At 40.4% G+C, this 21,668-nt stretch overlaps 1 protein-coding gene across 1 annotated transcript in view; it reads left to right on the top strand.

The window, feature by feature from the left end:
* Positions 1-21,668, top strand: part of KCNH2 (potassium voltage-gated channel subfamily H member 2) — a 1,055,144-nt gene that overhangs the window by 796,961 nt on the left and 236,515 nt on the right. Inside the window, exon 7 of the mRNA XM_053713258.1 lies at positions 15,093-15,515. Within this exon, the coding sequence (XP_053569233.1) occupies positions 15,093-15,515 (423 nt within the window). The remainder of the gene's footprint in view (positions 1-15,092; positions 15,516-21,668) is intronic.

Genomic DNA, 21,668 nt, shown 5'->3' with positions numbered 1-21,668 from the left:
TGTGTTACATTGTGTAGCTGATATCAGCTTGTGTACAGCTGCGTTGTGTTACATTGTGTAGCTGATATCAGCTTGTGTACAGCTGCGTTGTGTTACATTGTGTAGCTGATATCAGCTTGTGTACAGCTGCGTTGTGTTACATTGTGTAGCTGATATCAGCTTGTGTACAGCTGCGTTGTGTTACATTGTGTAGCTGATATCAGCTTGTGTACAGCTGCGTTGTGTTACATTGTGTAGCTGATATCAGGTTGTGTACAGCTGCGTTGTGTTACATTGTGTAGCTGATATCAGCTTGTGTACAGCTGCGTTGTGTTACATTGTGTAGCTGATATCAGCTTGTGTACAGCTGCGTTTTGTTACATTGTGTAGCTGATATCAGCTTGTGTACAGCTGTGTTGTGTTACATTGTGTAGCTGATATCAGGTTTTGTACAGCTGTGTTGTGTTACATTGTGTAGCTGATATCAGGTTGTGTACAGCTGTGTTGTGTTACATTGTGTAGCTGATATCAGGTTGTGTACAGCTGTGTTGTGTTACATTGGTAGCTGATATGAGGTTGTGTACAGCTGTGTTGTGTTACATTGTGTAGCTGATATCAGGTTGTGTACAGCTGCGTTGTGTTACATTGTGTAGCTGATATCAGGTTGTGTACAGCTGCGTTGTGTTACATTGTGTAGCTGATATCAGGTTGTGTACAGCTGCGTTGTGTTACATTGTGTAGCTGATATCAGGTTGTGTACAGCTGTGTTGTGTTACATTGTGTAGCTGATATCAGCTTGTGTACAGCTGTCTTGTGTAGCTGATATCAGCTTGTGTACAGCTGTGTTGTGTTACATTGTGTAGCTGATATCAGCTTGTGTACAGCTGTGTTGTGTTACATTGTGTAGCTGATATCAGGTTGTGTACAGCTGTGTTGTGTTACATTGTGTAGCTGATATCAGGTTGTGTACAGCTGCGTTGTGTTACATTGTGTAGCTGATATCAGCTTGTGTACAGCTGTCTTGTGTAGCTGATATCAGCTTGTGTACAGCTGTGTTTTGTTACATTGTGTAGCTGATATCAGCTTGTGTACAGCTGTGTTGTGTTACATTGTGTAGCTGATATCAGGTTGTGTACAGCTGCGTTGTGTTACATTGTGTAGCTGATATCAGCTTGTGTACAGCTGCGTTGTGTTACATTGTGTAGCTGATATCAGCTTGTGTACAGCTGTGTTGTGTTACATTGTGTAGCTGATATCAGCTTGTGTACAGCTGTGTTGTGTTACATTGTGTAGCTGATATCAGCTTGTGTACAGCTGTGTTGTGTTACATTGTGTAGCTGATATCAGGTTGTGTACAGCTGTGTTGTGTTACATTGTGTAGCTGATATCAGGTTGTGTACAGCTGTGTTGTGTTACATTGTGTAGCTGATATCAGCTTGTGTACAGCTGTGTTGTTACATTGTGTAGCTGATATCAGGTTGTGTACAGCTGTGTTGTGTAACATTGGTAGCTGATATGAGGTTGTGTACAGCTGTGTTGTGTTACATTGGTAGCTGATATGAGGTTGTGTACAGCAGTGTTGTGTTACATTGGTAGCTGATATGAGGTTGTGTACAGCTGTGTTGTGTTACATTGTGTAGCTGATATGAGCTTGTGTACAGCTGTGTTGTGTTACATTGTGTAGCTGATATCAGCTTGTGTACAGCTGTGTTGTGTTACATTGTGTAGCTGATATCAGCTTGTGTACAGCTGTGTTGTGTTACATTGTGTAGCTGATATCAGCTTGTGTACAGCTGTGTTGTGTTACATTGTGTAGCTGATATCAGCTTGTGTACAGCTGTGTTGTGTAGCTGATATCAGGTTGTGTACAGCTGTGTTCTGTTACATTGTGTAGCTGATATCAGCTTGTGTACAGCTGCGTTGTGTTACATTGTGTAGCTATCAGCTTGTGTACAGCTGTGTTGTGTTACATTGTGTAGCTGATATCAGCTTGTGTACAGCTGTGTTGTGTAGCTGATATCAGCTTGTGTATAGCTGTGTTGTGTAGCTGATATCAGCTTGTGTACAGCTGTGTTGTGTAGCTGATATCAGCTTGTGTACAGCTGTGTTGTGTAGCTGATATCAGCTTGTGTACAGCTGTGTTGTGTAGCTGATATCAGCTTGTGTACAGCTGTGTTGTGTAGCTGATATCAGCTTGTGTACAGCTGTTTCTATGCTGCATGTTGCACATTTTGTGTATTATTAGGTACATTCTATAACCATTGCTTAGATAGCACAGCTGGCTTTGTAAGATAACATTATATGGGAGCTGGTGAGATGCACACAATGAGCGCATACGGGGCATTCAAGTCTTTGCAATTTTATAGGATGAAACTGCTTTTTAGGGGAAAATTACATCAACAAAAGGGAAGATAAAGGCAAGAAGGGACTATTTATAGGAACAGTAGTAATTTCATTGATATCTGTGCATTACCTGCTCCTGACAACATTTATACACAAGAGTAAGAAGCATAGAGGACGGCTGATGACAGATGATACTTACCCATTCACAAAGAAAAGGATGGTATGAGGGACCAGGGCACCTAGTGAGAGATCAGGATTAGCTGGTCTGGGGGATCAGGGTGGTTTGGTGTGGGAATCGGGACTGGCTGGTGTGAGGGATCAGGTTTAGCTAATTTGGGAGATCAGGACTGGCCAGTCGAAGGTGTAGGAAGGGTTTGTGTGGGGGGATCAGGAATGGCAAGTCTGAAGAAGTAGGGTGGGTTTGTGTGGGGGATCAGGACTGGCCAGTTTCAAGGAGAAGGATGGGTTGGTGTGGGGGATCAGGAATGGCAAGTCTAAAGACGTAGGATGGGTTTGTGTGGGGGATCAGGACTGGCCAGTCTGAAGGAGAAGGATGGGTTGGTGTGGGGAATCAGGACTGGCCAGTCTGAAGTAATAGGATGGGTTGGTATGGGGGATCAGGAATGGCCAGTCTTAAGGAGTAGGATGGGTTGGTGTGGGGGATCAGGACTGGCCAGTCTGAAGGAGTAGGATGGGTTGGTGTGGGGGATCAGGACTGGCGAGTCTGAAGGAGTAGGATGGATTGGTGTGGGCGATCAGGACTGACCAGTCTCAAGGAGTAGGATGGGTTGGTGTGGAGGGATCAGGACTGGCGAGTCTGAAGGAGTAGGATGGGTTGGTGTGGGGGATCAGGACTGGCGAGTCTGAAGGAGTAGGATGGGTTGGTGTGGGGGATCAGGACTGGCCAGTCTCAAGGTGTAGGATGGATTGGTGTGGGGGATCAGGACACACTGATATAGTACTGACTGGTATGAGGAATTATGACAGGCTACTGTGAGGGATAAGGATGGGCCAGTTTGAAGGAGCATGATGGAACATTGTAGATCATGTGGGACACTTATGACATCATCAGGGTAATTGCATGTTAAGAGGGACATTGTATGTTACCAGGGACAGTAGATGTTATGAGCGAAAGTGACATTGTATGGTACACGGGACATTGTAGGTTATGTGGGACACTGTGCATTATAGGGGACATTGTAGGTCATGTAGGACACTATACATTGTAGGGGACATTGTAGGTCATGTAGGACACTGTACATTATAGTTTCTCAAAATCTTGGAACAGCTGCTGGTAACTTTTTCTCTGTGCTCGTGCAGACTGTGGAAACTGCCCATTCCACTTTAATCACTCTACGAAACAATGTGTCCACAGCACCAGATATATTTAAAAAGTCTTTATTTGACAAAAAAAGCAACGTTTCATGATAGATATCACTTAATCATAATTTAGCATGATTAAATGATATCTATCATGAAACGTTGCTTTTTTTGTCAAATAAAGACTTTTTAAATATATCTGGTGCTGTGGACACATTGTTTTGTACACTATACATTATAGGGGACATTGTATATCATATAGGACACTATACATTATGGGGGGACATTATATGGTATGAGGGATGTTGTATGTCATGAAGGATATTTTACATCATGAGGGATATTGTATGTTAAAAGGTAAGGGACATTGTAGCTTATGATGGACATTGTACATTACAAGTGTCATTGCATATAATGTGGGACACTAAATGTTACGAGGGACATTGTACGGCCGGGAGGACATTGTTTATTAGAGGAACACGCAGTTCTGTATTCTGCCTCTGTGTTTTACTGAACAGAGAGAGATAATGAAATCATAAATAAGAGGCGTGAAGAAAGGGGGGGATACAGGAGAATGCAGGTCATTAGAGGGAAACAAAGACAGTGCAATTTGTGTTTGTCACACAAGGCTCCTATAGACAGGAAACAGTCTGATTACTCTGCACATATAATAAAGGATTCTTTTTAGGCTAAATACAGAAATAGAAGCAATCTCTCACACCAACACCAGCTGAATCACTTCTTAGACTGTTCTATGGTGATTTGAGGTAGAGGTGGCTGATGATTTCAACAAGATCGTCATGATACATGTGACTGGTGCTGCCCAAACAACGGCTACATTATACTAACTACATCATTAAATGTCACCTAAAGGTGCAGCGTATATATTTACTACCTGTGACAGATATATACATTAAATGTCACCTAAAAGGTACAGAGTATATTTACTACCTGTGACAGATATATACATTAACTGTCACCTAAAGGTGCAGCGTATATATTTACTACCTGTGACAGATATATACATTAAATGTCACCAAAAGGTGCAGCGTATATATTTACTACCTGTGACAGATATATACATTAACTGTCACCTAAAGGTACAGAGTATATTTACTACCTGTGACAGATATATACATTAAATGTCACCTAAAGGTGCAGCGTATATATTTACTACCTGTGACAGATATATACATTAAATGTCACCTAAAGGTACAGCGTATATTTACTACCTGTGACAGATATATACATTAAATGTCACCTAAAGGTGCAGCGTATATTTACTACCTGTGACAGATATATACATTAAATGTCACCTAAAGGTACAGAGTATATTTAGTACCTGTGACAGATATATACATTAAATGTCACCTAAAGGTGCAGCGTATATATTTACTACCTGTGACAGATATATACATTAAATGTCACCAAAAGGTGCATCGTATATATTTACTACCTGTGACAGATATATACATTAACTGTCACCTAAAGGTGCAGCGTATATATTTACTACCTGTGACAGATATATACATTAACTGTCACCTAAAGGTACAGAGTATATTTACTACCTGTGACAGATATATACATTAAATGTCACCTAAAGGTGCAGCGTATATTTACTACCTGTGACAGATATATACATTAACTGTCACCTAAAGGTACAGCGTATATATTTACTACCTGTGACAGATATATACATTAAATGTCACCTAAAGGTACAGCGTATATATTTAGTACCTGTGACAGATATATACATTAAATGTCACCTAAAGGTACAGAGTATATTTACTACCTGTGACAGATAGACATTAATCGTCACCTAAAGGTACAGCGTATATTTACTACCTGTGACAGATATAGACATTAATCGTCACCTAAAGGTACAGCGTATATTTACGAACTGTTACCGATATATACATTAAATATCACCTAAAGGTACAGAGTATATTTACTACCTGTGACAGATATATACATTAAATATCACCTAAAGGTACAGCGTATATTTAGTACCTGTGACTGATATATACATTAATAGTCACTTAAAGGTACAGCGTATATTTACTACCTGTGACAGATATATACATTAAAGGGACAGTCAACACCAGCATTTTTGTTGTTTTAAAAGATAGATAATCCCTTTATTACCCATTCCCCAGTTTTGCATAAGCAACACAGTTATAATAATATACTTTTTACCTCTGTGATTAACTTGTATCTAAGCCTCTGCAGACTGCCCCTGATCACGTTACTTTTTATTTATTATCTATTGACTCATTTTAGCCAATTAATGCAGTGTCTGCCACAATCCACGGGCGTGATCACACTGTTATCTATATGGTTTACATGAACTAGCTCTCTCCTGTTGTGAAAATAAAAAAGCATGTGATAAGAGGCGGCCTTCAAGGGCTTATAAATTATCATATGAGCCTTCCTAAGTTTAGCTTTCAACTAAGAATATAGAGAACAAAGCAAAATTGGTGATAAAAGTAAATTGGAAAGTTGTTTAAAATTACATGCCCTATTTGAAACATGAAAGTTTTTTTTGGACTTGACTGTCCCTTTAAATGTCACCTAAAGTACAGTGTATAGTTACTACCTGTGACGGATATACAGTATACATTAATCGTCACCTAAAGGTACAGTGTATATTTACTACCTGTGACAAATATATACATTAAATGTCACCTAAAGGTACAGCGTATATTTAGTACCTGTGACAAATATATACATTAAATGTCACCTAAAGGTACAGCGTATATTTAGTACCTGTGACAGATATATTCATTAATCGTCACCTAAAAGGTACAGCGTATATTTACTACCTGTGAAGGATATCTACATTAAATGTCACCTAAAGGTACAGCGTATATTTAGTACCTGTGACAGATATATACATTAATCGTCACCTAAAGGTACAGCGTATATTTACGAAACTGTGACAAATATATACATTAAATGTCACCTAAAGGTACAGCGTATATTTACTACCTGTGACAGATATATTCATTAATCGTCACCTAAAAGGTACAGCGTATATTTACTACCTGTGAAGGATATCTACATTAAATGTCACCTAAAGGTACAGCGTATATTTAGTACCTGTGACAGATATATACATTAATCTTTTATATACATTAATCGTCACCTAAAGGTACAGCGTATATTTACTAACTGTGACAGATATATACATTAATCGTCACCTAAAAGGTACAGAGTATATTTACTGGAATACAATAAGGGGTGGGGGGAAGCAGAGTATCGATAAACAGGAAACCTATATAATTTTACAAGTATTATAAGATAAATCTTAATATATATAAGTATAGATTTCCTGCCCCAGATTCAGAGCAAGGAACAGGAACCAACTAACAAACAACTAGATTACGAGTTTTGCGTTAGGAGGGGTGCAGTGCTAACGAGTAGTTTATGATCACCGCTCACCTACAGACAAGGTGAGCGTAGAGCAAAATTTAGCTCCACATCTCACTTCAATGAGCTGGCAAAACGTGCACGATTTCCCCATAGGAATCAATGGGGCAGAGCTGGCTTAAAAAAAAAACTAACACCTGCAAAAAAGCAGCGTTCAGCTCCTAACGCAGCCCCATTGATTCCTATGGGGAAACATTTTATGTCTACACCTAACAACCTAACATGAACCCCGAGTCTAAACACCCCTAATATTGCACGTATTAACCCCTAATCTGCCGGCCCCGCTATCGCTGACACCTGCATTATATTTTTAACCCCTAATCTGCCGCTCCGGACACCGCCGCCACCTACATTATATTATTATTATTACCCAACTACAATTAAATATAATTAAATAAACTAAAGTACGGAAAAAAAAACCACTAAATTACAAAAAATAATAAAATAATTACAATTTTTTTAAACTAATTACACCTAATCTAATCCCCCTAATAAAATAAAAAGCCCCCCAAAATAATAAAAAGCCCTACCCTATACTAAATTACAAATAGCCCTTAAAAGTGCCTTTTGCGGGGCATTGCCCCAAAGTAATCAGCTTTTACCTGTAAGAAAAAATACAATACCCCTCCAACATTAAAACCCACCCAATCCTACTCTAAAACCCACCCAATCCCCCCTTAATAAAACCTAACACACCGAAGACGTCTCAAGGTAGGGTGATTTTCAAGGGGGTAGTGGGGATTGGGTGGGTTTTAGAGTAGGGCTGGGTGTGTGGGTGGTGGGTTTTAATGTTGAGGGGGTATTGTATTTTTTTTTTTACAGGTAAACAAGCTGGGGGGCTTTTTTATTTTATTCGGGGGATTAGATTAGGTTTAATTAGTTTAAAATTCTTGTAATTATTTTATTATTTTCTGTACTTTAGTGTTTTTTTCGTACTTTAGTTTATTTAATTTATTTGTAATTAAATTGTAGTTTGTTTAGGTAATTTATTTAATGATAGTGTAGTGTTAGGTTTAATTGTAACTTAGGTTAGGATTTATTTTACAGGTATATTTGTATTTATTTTAACTAGGAAGTTATTAAATAGTTAATAACTATTTACTAACTATTGTACCTAGGGGTTAGTAGGTAGTTTATGGGTGTTAGTGTACTTTTTAGCACTTTAGTTAAGAGTTTTATGTTACGGCGTTAGCCCATAAAACTCTTAACTACTGACTTTTAAATGTGGTAGGAGTCTTGACAGGAGAGGGTCTACCGCTCACTTTTTCCAAGACTCGTAATAACGGCGTTAGGCAAATCCCATGGAAAAGATAAGATACGCAATTGACGTAAGGGGATTTGCGGTATGCTCGAGTCGCGGGAAAAAAAGTGAGCGGTAGACCTGTACCTGCCAGACTCGTAATACCAGCGGGCGTTAAAAAGCAGCGTTGGGACTCCCCCAACAGTAAAACCCAACACCCAAGCAAAAAGCCTAATTCTAAAAAAACCTTTTGTACGGGCCATTTATATGGACATTGTCCTTAAAAGGGCATTTAGCTCTTTTGCTGCCCAAATCTAAAAAAAAACCTAACACTAACCCCCTATGATCCACTTACAGTTTTTGAAGTCCCGCTTAAACGATCTTCATCCAGGTGGCAAGATGTCTTTATCCAGACGGCCTCTTCTATCTTCATATAGGAGGCATCTTCTATCTTCATCTCGGCGGCGCAAAGCGGGTCCATCCGGCGTGGAGCATCCTTTTCATACGGTCGCCACCGTACACTGATTCTTCAATGCAAGGGAGCCGTTGCAAAATGGCGTCCCTTGCATTCCTATTGGCTGAAAAATTTGAATCAACCAATAGGAGTTAGAGCTGTTAAAATATTATTGGCTGTTCAAATCAGCCAATAGGATTTAATCAGCTCTCTTTCTATTGGATGATTCATCATCCAATAGATGATGCTTTTTTTATTTTGTGGGTTTGGGGGGGGGTTTGTAATGTTAGTGGGTCTTTGTAAAAAAAAAATTTCAGGTAAAAGAGCTGTTTAACTTAGGCCCTATTGGCTATTGGTAGTTTAGTCTAGATTAGGTTTTTTATTTTTTTTAAATGGGTATTAGAATAGGAATAAGTTTTTATTATTTTTGATCATTTGTTTGTTATTTTGTATAATGTATTTTTTTTTTCGTTTTGGGGTGGGTTTTTATTTTTAATTTAGGGCTTGGGCAGCAAAAGAGCTAAATGCCCGTTTAAGGGAAATGGGTAGATTAGGTTTTACTTTATTTTTATTTTGGGGGGTGGGGGTTTGTATACTGTTAGGGGGTGTTTGTTTTGTTTTGTAGCAAAAGAACTGTTAACTTTAGGGCAATGCCCTAAAAAAGGCCCCTTTAAGGGCCTTGGGGACTTTATTATAAATTGGGGGGGGGGGGTTTAAAGGGTGTTAGACTAGGAATAATTTTCATTGTTTTGGATAATTGTTGTTTTTTGTATCGGTAGTTTTTTTATTTTTTGTAATTTTAGTGTTTTTTATTTTTTGTAATGTTAAGTTTTAGTGTAAGGCAGCTTAGGTTTTATTTCACAGGTAAGTTTGTATTTATTTTAGCTAGGTAGTTAGTAAATAGTTAATAACTATTTACTAACTAGTCTACCTAGTTACAATAAATACAAACTTGCCTGTGAAATAAAAATAAAACATAAGATAGCTACAATGTAACTATTAGTTATATTGTAGCTAGCTTAGGTTTTATTTCACAGGTAAGTTTGTATTTAGTTTTAAATAGGTATTATTTAGTTAATAATTGTAACTTTAGCTCTATTTTAATTATGTTAAAGTTAGGGGTGTTAGGGCTAGGGTTACGCTAGGGTTAGGTTTAGGGGTTAATACAGTTTAATTTAGGTTGTTTGCGATGTGGGGGGGCTGGCGGTTTAGGGGTTAATACCTTTATTTAGTGGCGGCGATGTCGGGGAGTGGCGGAATAGGGATTAATAACTAATATAGTGGCAGAGATATCGGGAGCGGCAGATTAGGGGTTAATAACTGTAGGTAGGTGGCGGCGATGTCGGCTGTTTCAACGTGGGGTTTATGTTAGGGTGTTTAAACGTAACTTTTATTTTCCCCATAACCATCAATGGGGCTGCGTTACGGAGCTTTTCATTCCGCGATCACAGGTGTTAGGCTTTATTCTGACCCGCTCTCCCCATTGATGTCTACGGAGAAAGCGTGCACGAGCATGTCAAAAGAGTGCTTGTATTTTGTGCGGTATGGAGTTCAACGCAACCATATCAAACGCACAAGCCGGCTGTTTGAAAACTTGTAATGGCTGCACTATAGGGGGTTGAATAATACAACTTTTGTTGTCTTCGTTATTTTCCCTATAGAGTGCATAACTCGTAATCTAGCTGTGTGACAGATATATACATTAGATGTCACCTAAAGGTATTTTACAGTTCTTTAAGGATGGCCTGGATAATGGTTTATCAGCTAGTACTCTTAAAGGGACAGTAAAGTCAAAATTAAACTGTTCTGATTCAGATAGAACAACCGTTTGATTTACTCCCGTTATCAAACGTCTTTACTGTTCTATCTTTCTTACTTCTTTTTCCTAACCTCTGCGATACACACTACTGGGAGGAAGAGAGAAGTAGGGGGGATACTTAACGCTCTGGGGTCTTTGCCTCCTCCTGGAGATGAACTTCCCAACAGTATCTCGTGGACTCTCACCACCAAGAAAGAAATGTATCAGATAAGTATAAATAAAGTTTTTTCTTTCATGATTCAGATAAATGGACTTGAGTCTTTACTCGACTTATATTACTATGTACTTGACATTACCGTGCCATATTGGATGACATAAGGAATAACTTCAGATATAAATGGTACCTGCGCAATTAATTAAGGTTTAAAAAAAGAAATAATAAGCACTTTTACACCAATAAAAATATTAGCATTATTAATAAACCAACAAAATAATACAGATGCCCCTGTACAAATAACATTATCTTTATCTGCCAAAAGCAAAAGGCTGTGATCGAGTCCTATATGAAATCTACTTATGTTACTTATTCTTGTGATACTATTTAGTTATTCTATAATGATCCTTATTTTATAACTGTTGAGTGTTATACGTCATGAAGGTTAGATGATTGCATCGGTTTAGACACCAGTGATATTTATTGATGAAATAGGGAGCTGCCCTATGAAACGCGTTAGGCTGTGTTGAGTGGCAGATCTGTAGCATAGCAGGAGAGACTGGCCGGGACTTGGCCATATTCTTTTACTGTGCCTGGGCTTATACAGATATTCATGTATTTTGTTTTATACTCACTTGTATTGTTAATGTTGTATTCTGCATTGAGTGAGCTTCTTACATATACTGAAAGTTATTACGTTTTTTTTTGGTGATTTTTCTACATTTAACCAAGTCATTTATACCTGAATAATGGATACTAGATTGTTTGTGCACCCCAGGAATAGAAGTCATTTTCCCCCTAGGATCCCTGGACTGTCCTTGCCTGTGTTGTTGCTGCGCTCTGCCTTTTGGATCCCTGTGTGACATTGCTCTGTCTATAAGGATCACACCTGGCTGACACTAAGCTGCACATTTGTTATTCTGGGCCCTCAGGGCTCATACTAAACACCAGCTGCTGTCTACACCACAGTTGCCTGTCCTTGTGCTTTATAAAGCAGATAGCTGAAGTGTTTATTTTGTACAGATGAACCAAGCAGGTTTAACTCCTTTTGGTACAGCACATTCACTACTGCAAGGTCCTACCCCCCCCCCCCAACCGTGCTAATGGTCTCAAAATACCAACCCACATACTTTAGACTGTTTTAGTCTCACATTTATTTGCCTTGGATGTCTCTTTTCTGTTCAATTTGCCACTGTTCTTGGACATCCTCAAATCTAGAGTATTGGCCCCACTGACGATTTGCACTGCTTTGGTAAGACCCTGATGTAATTACAGTTTCATATACTGTCATGATGGACATCAGAGGAACTGGAATATTAAATAAAATCTTCACATACATTGTCACAGCACTCAAAGCCCTTCATATTTTGGTTTGTTTTTAATTCTATTTTCCTGTTGTGAAAGGGGGTGGTCAAATGCCATGACATAATTATAGACATATAGAATAACATGGGGGTTAGGTATCTGTTGCCCCCACAAGTCATAGGCTTGAGTTCCCTTATTGGAAAGGGGCAACCCTGATCTTCCAAATGAGTGGTCCAATGTCCTTAAACTGACAATAATCTCAAATACCTCACAGCATTGCTTGTATTGGGAGTTCTGGAATGTTTTTTTAGTAAAGATTTTTTGAGAGAGTGAGGTCCCAACATTCAAAAAAGAGGTTTAATATAGTGTCAAGTGATCATAGTGATAATGATACCCTAAGTGCTGCCTCATCTGAGGTCATGGTACGGCGCCAGATCCACATCTCTGAACTAAACACAAAACTGAAAAAGTGTAAAATAGATGAGATTTTGTAACATTCTGGAGGATTGTGGATAATTTATTATATTTTTGCTTCTCTCTGTAAGTTTGGGCAAACAAGGAAATGTTGTGTATTTGTGAAATGCATGTAATATTTCTACTCATTTTCTGCATCAATAGCGATACAATTATTTTATCTTCTGATTGTTATTAATTGTTATTGAACAATATAGATATAAAATTCTAAATTTAGTGTGTGTGTGTTTGAAATAAATATATAGAGAATGATGAGTCGTTAATGCGGCTATTTAATTTGTATGACACGAGAATAAAAATGACTAAAATATTGTTTTCTCCCCCCCCCTCCATCTCATGGTGACATTTTCCCCATATTATGGTATTTCTGCAAACTGAATTATTTCATAAAATTGTGAAGTTTTCTAAAAAAAAAAAAAATAGGAAGTATCGTTTGTGTGGGTCCATAACAAAAAGTATGAAAATAAAAGGCTCAATAGTTCTTTAGTAAGCTCACTGCTCCTCCTCTTTATGAATCAGATTGTAAAGGTAACTCACAAGCTCAGTGAGGCTTGTGCGTAAATCTTAATGAATCTAGTCTGTAGTTACGATAACATGAATGCTCATTCTGTCTTATGCTGCCTGGGGGGTTCATGTGCACTTGTGCTATACACTCACTCTTTAATCATAAGACATGAAAGATTTTACATCTTGTGCATAATGCTAAGACCTAAACATTTATATTCAACACTCAATAGCTGTTTTCTCTTGTATACTAAGTCACGCTAAGCTTTACGTATACTAATTCCCACTAAGCTTTACAACGTATACTGATTCCCGCTAAGCTTTACAACATATACTGATTCCCGCCAAGCTTTACAACGTATACTGATTCCCGCCAAGCTTTACAACGTATACTGATTCCCGCTAAGCTTTACAACATATACTGATTCCCGCTAAGCTTTACAACATATACTGATTCCCGCCAAGCTTTACAACGTATACTGATTCCCGCCAAGCTTTACAACGTATACTGATTCCCGCTAAGCTTTACAATGTATACTGATTCCCGCTAAGCTTTACAACGTATACAGATTCACGCCAAGCTTTACAACATATACTGATTCACGCCATGCTTTACAACGTATACTGATTCACGCTAAGCTTTACAACATATACTAATTCACTCCAAGCTTTACAACGTATACTAATTCACTCCAAGCTTTACAACGTATACTGATTCACGCTAAGCTTTACAACATATACCAATTCATGCCATGCTTTACAACGTATACTGATTCACGCTAAGCTTTACAACGTATACTGATTCACGCTAAGCTTTACAATGTATACTAATTCACGCTAAGCTTTACAACGTATACTGATTCACGCCATGCTTTACAACGTATACTGATTCACGCTAAGCTTTACAACATATACTAATTCACTCCAAGCTTTACAACGTATACTAATTCACTCCAAGCTTTACAACGTATACTGATTCACGCTAAGCTTTACAACATATACTAATTCACTCCAAGCTTTACAACGTATACTGATTCACGCTAAACTTTACAACGTATACTGATTCACGCTAAGCTTTACAACATATACCAATTCATGCCATGCTTTACAACGTATACTGATTCACGCTAAACTTTACAACGTATACTGATTCACGCTAAACTTTACAACATATACCAATTCATGCCATGCTTTACAACGTATACTGATTCACGCTAAACTTTACAACGTATACTGATTCACGCTAAACTTTACAACATATACCAATTCATGCCATGCTTTACAACGTATACTGATTCACGCTATGCTTTACAACGTATACTAATTCATGCCAAGCTTTACAACGTATACTAATTCACGCCATGCTTTACAATGTATACTGATTCACGCTAAGCTTTACAATGTATACTAATTCACGCTAAGCTTTACAATGTATACTGATTCACGCTATGCTTTACAACGTATACTAATTCATGCCAAGCTTTACAACGTATACTAATTCACGCCATGCTTTACAATGTATATTGATTCACGCTAAGCTTTACAATGTATACTAATTCACGCTAAGCTTTACAACGTATACTAATTCACGCTAAGCTTTACAACGTATACTAATTCACGCTAAGCTTTACAACGTATACTAATTCACGCTAAGCTTTATAACATATACTAAATCATGCTAAGCATTACTACTGAAATCTAGATATTAGCACTGACTAAGAGCTAACACTCACACTATATGTTTGTCAGCTTTATCTTATCCTGATTCACTCAAATTTACAAGTTGCTGAAATCTAAATCCTGAACAATATTTTGTATCACGCTTGGGATTTGTTACCTGTTTACAGCTCTATACCAAGTACATAAAATAGCTATTTTCTTGCTAATAAAGGCACAGATGCAGAGGTATCATATAATAACTCTACTTGCACAGTAATTGTGACTTTATACAATCCTGGTTCTATACAGCACAGTTTTCTAATAGAACTATACTATTGATACATAATATTGTCTATAGACTCCTCACCCCATACAGGTCAGTGTGTGCTCATCCTCTTCTTGCTCTCCGTAGGTTCTATCACTTGGTGCAGATGTCCTACCTGAGTACAAGCTGCAGGCTCCTCGTATCCACAAATGGACCATTCTCCACTACAGTCCATTTAAAGCTGTTTGGGACTGGTTGATCCTACTGCTGGTAATCTACACTGCCATCTTTACTCCATATTCTGCTGCTTTCCTACTTAATGACCAAGATGATCATGACAAGAACTGCAGCTACTCCTGCAACCCTCTTAGTGTGGTGGACCTGATGGTGGACATAATGTTTATCATAGACATTCTTATCAATTTTCGTACCACTTATGTCAACACCAATGAAGAAGTAGTGAGTCACCCAGGAAAAATTGCTATCCACTATTTTAAAGGCTGGTTCCTTATCGACATGGTAGCTGCCATACCCTTTGACCTCTTGATCTTTGGCTCAGGGACTGAGGAGGTAAGGAACATTTGTGGCTTTTTGTTGTGATGTGTCACTAGCTGGTTCTTATTCACCGTTTGCATGCTCATTACAAGCTCTCTGGGGAGGGAAAACGCCACCAATGGGAGTTTTCTGCTTGGTCATTTACAGTGGTTGGAATCAAAATACTGATTTGTTATATTAAATGGATAAATGTAAACAAGAGGCCCTGTCCAGCAGATCCAATCACTACATTAACATAAAGTTGCCAACAATGCAAATAGTTATTGCCACTACCCAAATAATCAAGTAGGAAACTGGCAGAGGAAAGTGGCACATGGGAGCATGGCAGAGAGCAAGGGGGGCAATGAGCAACTACTACTTGTGGGTCAGTTTAGATGAGCATATACAGTTACTGGTAAGGGGCCCCTGCTCAGCTAGTACATATACAGTTACAAGTGAGGGGCCTGTGCTCTGCTATTACATATACAGTTACTGGTAAGTAGCCCCTGCTCAGCTAGTACATATACAGTTACTGGTAAGGGGCCCCTGCTCAGCTAGTACATATACAGTTACAGGTAAGGCCCCTGCTCAGCTAGTACATATACAGTTACTGGTAAGGTCCCTGCTCAGCTAGTACATATACAGTTACTGGTAAGGTCCCTGCTCAGCTAGTACATATACAGTTACTGGTAAGGCCCCTGCTCAGCTAGTACATATACAGTTACAAGTGAGGGGCCCGTGCTCTGCTATTACATATACAGTTACTGGTAAGGGCCCCCTGCTCAGCTAGTACATATACAGTTACTGGTAAGGCCCCTGCTCAGCTACTACATATACAGTTACTGGTAAGGGCCCTGCTCAGCTAGTACATATACAGTTACAGGTAAGGCCCCTGCTCAGCTAGTACATATACAGTTACAGGTAAGGCCCCTGCTCAGCTAGTACATTATATACAGTTACTGGTAAGGCCCCTGCTCAGCTAGTACATATACAGTTACAGGTAAGGCCCCTGCTCAGCTAGTACATATACAGTTACTGGTAAGGTCCCTGCTCAGCTAGAACATATACAGTTACTGGTAAGGCCCCTGCTCAGCTAGTACATTATATACAGTTACTGGTAAGGCCCCTGCTCAGCTAGTACATTATATACAGTTACTGGTAAGGCCCCTGCTCAGCTAGTACATATACAGTTACAGGTAAGGTCCTGCTCAGCTAGTACATATACAGTTACTGGTAAGGATCCTGCTCAGCTAGTACATATACAGTTACTGGTAAGGCCCCTGCTCAGCTAGTACATTATATACAGTTACTGGTAAGGCCCCTGCTCAGCTAGTACATATACAGTTACAGGTAAGGTCCTGCTCAGCTAGTACATATACAGTTACAGGTAAGGTCCTGCTCAGCTAGTACATATACAGTTACTGGTAAGGTCCCTGCTCAGCTAGTACATATACAGTTACTGGTAAGGTCCCTGCTCAGCTAGTACATATACAGTTACTGGTAAGGGTCCTGCTCAGCTAGTACATATACAGTTACAGGTAAGGTCCTGCTCAGCTAGTACATATACAGTTACTGGTAAGGTCCCTGCTCAGCTAGTACATATACAGTTACTGGTAAGGTCCCTGCTCAGCTACTACATATACAGTTACTGGTAAGGCCCCTGCTCAGCTAGTACATATACAGTTACTGGTAAGGTCCCTGCTCAGCTAGTACATATACAGTTACAGGTAAGGTCCCTGCTCAGCTAGTACATATACAGTTACTGGTAAGGCCCCTGCTCAGCTAGTACATATACAGTTACTGTTAAGGCCCCTGCTCAGCTACTACATATACAGTTACTGTTAAGGCCCCTGCTCAGCTACTACATATACAGTTAATGGTAAGGACCCTGCTCAGCTACTACATATACAGTTACTGGTAAGGCCCCTGCTCAGCTAGTACATATACAGTTACTGGTAAGGACCCTGCTCAGCTACTACATATACAGTTACTGGTAAGGTCCCCTGCTCAGCTAGTACATATACAGTTACAAGTAAGGGCCTGCTCTGCTAGTACATATACAGTTACAGGTAAGGCCTCTGCTCAGCTAGTACATATACAGTTACTGGTAAGGGGCCCCTGCTCAGCTAGTACATATACAGTTACTGGTAAGGACCCTGCTCAGCTAGTACATATACAGTTACTGGTAAGGTCCCCTGCTCAGCTAGTACATATACAGTTACTGGTAAGGGGCCCGTGCTCAGCTAGTACATATACAGTTACAAGTGAGGGGCCCGTGCTCAGCTACTACATATACAGTTACTGGTAAGGACCCTGCTCAGCTAGTACATATACAGTTACTGGTAAGGGCCCTGCTCAGCTAGTACATATACAGTTACAGGTAAGGCCCCTGCTCAGCTAGTACATATACAGTTACAGATAAGGCCCCTGCTCAGCTAGTACATATACAGTTACTGGTAAGGGCCCCCTGCTCAGCTAGTACATATACAGTTACTGGTAAGGCCCCTGCTCAGCTAGTACATATACAGTTACTGGTAAGGCCCCTGCTCAGCTAGTACATATACAGTTACTGGTAAGGACCCTGCTCAGCTAGTACATATACAGTTACTGGTAAGGCCCCTGCTCAGCTAGTACATATACAGTTACTGGTAAGGCCCCTGCTCAGCTAGTACATATACAGTTACTGGTAAGGCCCCTGCTCAGCTAGTACATATACAGTTACTGGTAAGGCCCCTGCTCAGCTAGTACATATACAGTTACTGGTAAGGCCCCTGCTCAGCTAGTACATATACAGTTACAGATAAGGCCCCTGCTCAGCTAGTACATATACAGTTACTGGTAAGGCCCCTGCTCAGCTAGTACATATACAGTTACTGGTAAGGCCCCTGCTCAGCTAGTACATATACAGTTACTGGTAAGGCCCCTGCTCAGCTAGTACATATACAGTTACTGGTAAGGCCCCTGCTCAGCTAGTACATATACAGTTACAGGTAAGGTCCCTGCTCAGCTAGTACATATACAGTTACTGGTAAGGCCCCTGCTCAGCTAGTACATATACAGTTACTGGTAAGGTCCCTGCTCAGCTAGAACATATACAGTTACTGGTAAGGCCCCTGCTCAGCTAGTACATTATATACAGTTACTGGTAAGGCCCCTGCTCAGCTAGTACATTATATACAGTTACTGGTAAGGCCCCTGCTCAGCTAGTACATATACAGTTACTGGTAAGGCCCCTGCTCAGCTAGTACATATACAGTTACAGGTAAGGTCCTGCTCAGCTAGTACATATACAGTTACTGGTAAGGATCCTGCTCAGCTAGTACATATACAGTTACTGGTAAGGCCCCTGCTCAGCTAGTACATTATATACAGTTACTGGTAAGGCCCCTGCTCAGCTAGTACATATACAGTTACAGGTAAGGTCCTGCTCAGCTAGTACATATACAGTTACAGGTAAGGTCCTGCTCAGCTAGTACATATACAGTTACTGGTAAGGTCCCTGCTCAGCTAGTACATATACAGTTACTGGTAAGGTCCCTGCTCAGCTAGTACATATACAGTTACTGGTAAGGGTCCTGCTCAGCTAGTACATATACAGTTACAGGTAAGGTCCTGCTCAGCTAGTACATATACAGTTACTGGTAAGGTCCCTGCTCAGCTAGTACATATACAGTTACTGGTAAGGTCCCTGCTCAGCTACTACATATACAGTTACTGGTAAGGCCCCTGCTCAGCTAGTACATATACAGTTACTGGTAAGGTCCCTGCTCAGCTAGTACATATACAGTTACAGGTAAGGTCCCTGCTCAGCTAGTACATATACAGTTACTGGTAAGGCCCCTGCTCAGCTAGTACATATACAGTTACTGTTAAGGCCCCTGCTCAGCTACTACATATACAGTTACTGTTAAGGCCCCTGCTCAGCTACTACATATACAGTTAATGGTAAGGACCCTGCTCAGCTACTACATATACAGTTACTGGTAAGGCCCCTGCTCAGCTAGTACATATACAGTTACTGGTAAGGACCCTGCTCAGCTACTACATATACAGTTACTGGTAAGGTCCCCTGCTCAGCTAGTACATATACAGTTACAAGTAAGGGCCTGCTCTGCTAGTACATATACAGTTACAGGTAAGGCCTCTGCTCAGCTAGTACATATACAGTTACTGGTAAGGGGCCCCTGCTCAGCTAGTACATATACAGTTACTGGTAAGGACCCTGCTCAGCTAGTACATATACAGTTACTGGTAAGGTCCCCTGCTCAGCTAGTACATATACAGTTACTGGTAAGGGGCCCGTGCTCAGCTAGTACATATACAGTTACAAGTGAGGGGCCCGTGCTCAGCTACTACATATACAGTTACTGGTAAGGACCCTGCTCAGCTAGTACATATACAGTTACTGGTAAGGGCCCTGCTCAGCTAGTACATATACAGTTACAGGTAAGGCCCCTGCTCAGCTAGTACATATACAGTTACAGATAAGGCCCCTGCTCAGCTAGTACATATACAGTTACTGGTAAGGGCCCCCTGCTCAGCTAGTACATATACAGTTACTGGTAAGGCCCCTGCTCAGCTAGTACATATACAGTTACTGGTAAGGCCCCTGCTCAGCTAGTACATATACAGTTACTGGTAAGGCCCCTGCTCAGCTAGTACATATACAGTTACTGGTAAGGCCCCTGCTCAGCTAGTACATATACAGTTACTGGTAAGGCCCCTGCTCAGCTAGTACATATACAGTTACTGGTAAGGCCCCTGCTCAGCTAGTACATATACAGTTACTGGTAAGGCCCCTGCTCAGCTAGTACATATACAGTTACTGGTAAGGCCCCTGCTCAGCTAGTACATATACAGTTACAGATAAGGCCCCTGCTCAGCTAGTACATATACAGTTACTGGTAAGGCCCCTGCTCAGCTAGTACATATACAGTTACTGGTAAGGCCCCTGCTCAGCTAGTACATATACAGTTACTGGTAAGGCCCCTGCTCAGCTAGTACATATACAGTTACTGGTAAGGCCCCTGCTCAGCTAGTACATATACAGTTACAGGTAAGGTCCCTGCTCAGCTAGTACATATACAGTTACTGGTAAGGCCCCTGCTCAGCTAGTACATATACAGTTACTGGTAAGGCCCCTGCTCAGCTAGTACATATACAGTTACTGGTAAGGCCCCTGCTCAGCTAGTACATATACAGTTACAGGTAAGGCCCCTGCTCAGCTAGTACATATACAGTTACTGGTAAGGGTCCTGCTCAGCTAGTACATATACAGTTACTGGTAAGGCCCCTGCTCAGCTAGTACATATACAGTTACTGGTAAGGCCCCTGCTCAGCTAGTACATATACAGTTACTGGTAAGGCCCCTGCTCAGCTAGTACATATACAGTTACTGGTAAGGCCCCTGCTCAGCTAGTACATATACAGTTACTGGTAAGGCCCCTGCTCAGCTAGTACATATACAGTTACTGGTAAGGCTCCTGCTCAGCTAGTACATATACAGTTACTGGTAAGGCCCCTGCTCAGCTAGTACATATACAGTTACTGGTAAGGCCCCTGCTCAGCTAGTACATATACAGTTACTGGTAAGGCCCCTGTTCAGCTAGTACATATACAGTTACTGGTAAGGCCCCTGCTCAGCTAGTACATATACAGTTACTGGTAAGGCCCCTGCTCAGCTAGTACATATACAGTTACAGGTAAGGGCCCCCTGCTCAGCTAGTACATATACAGTTACAGGTAAGGGCCCCCTGCTCAGCTAGTACATATACAGTTACTGGTAAGGGCCCCCTGCTCAGCTAGTACATATACAGTTACTGGTAAGGCCCCTGCTCAGCTAGTACATATACAGTTACTGGTAAGGGTCCTGCTCAGCTAGTACATATACAGTTACTGGTAAGGTCCTGCTCAGCTAGTACATATACAGTTACTGGTAAGGCCCCTGCTCAGCTAGTACATATACAGTTACTGGTAAGGCCCCTGCTCAGCTAGTACATATACAGTTACTGGTAAGGGTCCTGCTCAGCTAGTACATATACAGTTACTGGTAAGGCCCCTGCTCAGCTAGTACATATACAGTTACTGGTAAGGCCCCTACTCAGCTAGTACATATACAGTTACTGGTAAGGCCCCTGCTCAGCTAGTACATATACAGTTACTGGTAAGGCCCCTGCTCAGCTAGTACAT

Source organism: Bombina bombina, chromosome 5, assembly GCF_027579735.1.
Source record: "Bombina bombina isolate aBomBom1 chromosome 5, aBomBom1.pri, whole genome shotgun sequence".
Taxonomy (NCBI): domain Eukaryota; kingdom Metazoa; phylum Chordata; class Amphibia; order Anura; family Bombinatoridae; genus Bombina; species Bombina bombina.
The sequence above is the reverse complement of the archived record's forward strand: the minus strand, read 5'-3'. Positions and strand labels throughout refer to the sequence as shown.